Here is a 2,575-nt window from a genome sequence, read left to right as displayed (position 1 = left end):
GCTGGGTGTTGGTTGCTCTGGACAGTGCTGGGTGTTGGTTGCTCTGGACAGTGCTGGGTGTTGGTTGCTCTGGACAGTGCTGGGTGTTGGTTGCTCTGGACAGTGCTGGGTGTTGGTTGTTCTGGACAGTGCTGGGTGTTGGTTGTTCTGGACAGTGCTGGGTGTTGGTTGCTCTGGACAGTGCTGGGTGTTGGTTGCTCTGGACAGTGCTGGGTGTTGGTTGTTCTGGACAGTGCTGGGTGTTGGTTGTTCTGGACAGTGCTGGGTGTTGGTTGTTCTGGACAGTGCTGGGTGTTGGTTGTTCTGGACAGTGCTGGGTGTTGGTTGTTCTGGACAGTGCTGGGTGTTGGTTGTTCTGGACAGTGCTGGGTGTTGGTTGTTCTGGACAGTGCTGGGTGTTGGTTGACTCACAGGTCAGACATGTCATCCTGATGATAGAATAACTAATCTGATCTGATTTGAGCCTCCATAGTTACCAGAAGCAGAGTTTGTCAGCCAAAGCTTGGAAACAAGGCAGAGGAGGAGTAAGCCAAGGCTGAGGAGTAAGCCAAGGCCGAGGAGGAGTAAGCCAAGGGTAGAGTCAAGTCAAGTCCAGCGCTTTGCAGCTTACACAGGGAACAATCACAGGTGAAAATGATTAGAAAACAAGAGATGGTAAAAACAAGAGAGCTAACGTTACCGGACGTGGAAATGTGAGCCGAGTTTGGAGGTGCATGTGTGAGCAGTGTTGGGGGTAACTCATTACAAAAGTAACATATTACATGTAATATATTACTTTTAGCAATAACTCAGTAATATAACTTATTACCAACAGGATTTCAGTAATATTATAGCAGTTACTTTATCAAATAACACAAGTTCCAAATTGAATTTTTAATCAAAGCACATATTTAAATAAAGATACAATAATTTCCTAATCAAATTGTGTGTTCTTATGCAAATAACCACTATACATGACAATAACAAAGAAAATAATAACAAAGAAACAACGAATTTTGGACGGGTTACACTGACTTCAAGACAGTTGAAATAATTTTTTGGGATGGTTCCGGGCGGCGATGTTCTGCTACTGCTGTTATTTTGGTGAAAGTAATGAAAAAGTAGTGTCATAAGTAACAAGTTACTCTACACCAGGGATACTCAACTTGCTTTGCCCGGGGGCCACTTTCGTGAAATGATAGAAGGCCAGGGGCCAGTTCATAAACAAACAATATACATTTTTCTGTAGCGGATTGAAGGTTTTTGGGGTGTCAGTCGGAGTTTAGTCTGACAATGTTGTGCACACCGGATAGTTAGTTAGGTTAAGTTAGTTAGGTTAAGTACATACATAAGTGCCTGGGTAGCGAGCAGACGGCGGTATTTGACAATTTAGCAGCTAAATCATAGATTATTGAAAGATATTCCATATTCCAGACTGAAATGCTATAACAGAAGTGGAGTATTGGCCAGAATGACATGAACATTTGGACACTTATTCAGCGGGTATCTTGCATGTTGCTTTTCATGTGCACTGTAAAAAAAAAAAAATCTTTGCAATTCCATCGCGGGTCACACGGGGGGCGCCCGCGGGCCGCATGTCAAGGAGAAGTCTTTCCGTCTCTATCTCCATTTGTCGAACTGGTCATGTGACTCACTCTTCCTGTCGCTAGATGAGAGCTGCTGGGAGGCGCCGGTCAAACTCTGATGCCAAATCCAGGGGCGTGTTGTGGGTCGGTTCCTCTGCTTCTGAGAGAGTACAGGTGAGGAAAGGAGAGACAGAGAGCCAAGAGGAGAGACAATTATGGAAGAGACTTTTACACTGGGAAAAGCATTTCTCTGGGTCGTGTAGCGGTAAAAGCACTCACGACCACCGCGGAGACCCGGGTTCAATTCCCGGCAGCGGTACTTCCAACCTGGTCAGACGTTCCTACAGACCAAATTGGACGTGTCTGCGGGTGGGAAGCGCTACCTCCGGTCATGCTTGGGGGGGAGGGGAACTAGAGGCCCTCGCTGTCAGGTGAAAAGTAGCGGCTGGCACATGTATCGGAGGAAGCATGTGCTAGTCTACGGCAAAAAAAAAAAACATTTCTCACAAATACAAAGCCGAGCTGACGCAGCAGCGTCATCAAAGCATTTCTGACATTCTTCCTCTGAAGGCCTCTCTCTCTCTCTCCTTTCCACCTATTCATTTGAAGGCCTCTCTCTCCTATTCATCTCAGCAACTTCTCAGTCTTATAGATGTGTTTTTGTCCTCCTTTCCACGGCCATTCCAGATGAATTGGCAGCTACAGTAAAGCCTCTCACTTCCATGTCTGGGCCACAAACGCACATTGTGGTGGCACACACACGACAAAGAGAGAGGCCGCAGCTGAGAGAAGGGCGAGAGAAAGAGAAATAGAGAGAGAGAGAGAGAGAGAGAGAGAGAGAGAGATCGACAGAAGGATGAGATCAAGAAAGAAAGATTTGAGCAATCAAAAACAAAAAAAGACAGAGAGGAAGTGGGAACGACACGCATGCCCCAGAGAAATGAAAGAACTACAGATTGTCTTTTTTCTCCACTCAGATGTGTCCGAAATAGAATAGCGATATTTCTCTC

At 45.9% G+C, this 2,575-nt stretch overlaps 1 protein-coding gene across 1 annotated transcript in view; it reads right to left on the bottom strand.

The window, feature by feature from the left end:
• Positions 1 to 1,645: 1,645 nt before the first annotated feature.
• LOC310775719 (cilia- and flagella-associated protein 337-like) overlaps positions 1,646 to 2,575 on the bottom strand; it is a gene marked incomplete at both ends in the record, with an annotated part of 32,180 nt that continues 31,250 nt past the window's right edge. Inside the window, one exon of the mRNA XM_083635862.1 lies at positions 1,646 to 1,725. Coding sequence (XP_083491988.1) covers positions 1,646 to 1,725 — 80 coding nt within the window. The remainder of the gene's footprint in view (positions 1,726 to 2,575) is intronic.

Source organism: Poromitra crassiceps (assembly GCF_964638095.1).
Source record: "Poromitra crassiceps genome assembly, chromosome: 4".
Classification (NCBI taxonomy): domain Eukaryota; kingdom Metazoa; phylum Chordata; class Actinopteri; order Beryciformes; family Melamphaidae; genus Poromitra; species Poromitra crassiceps.
This window is presented reverse-complemented; position numbering and strand designations above follow the sequence as displayed.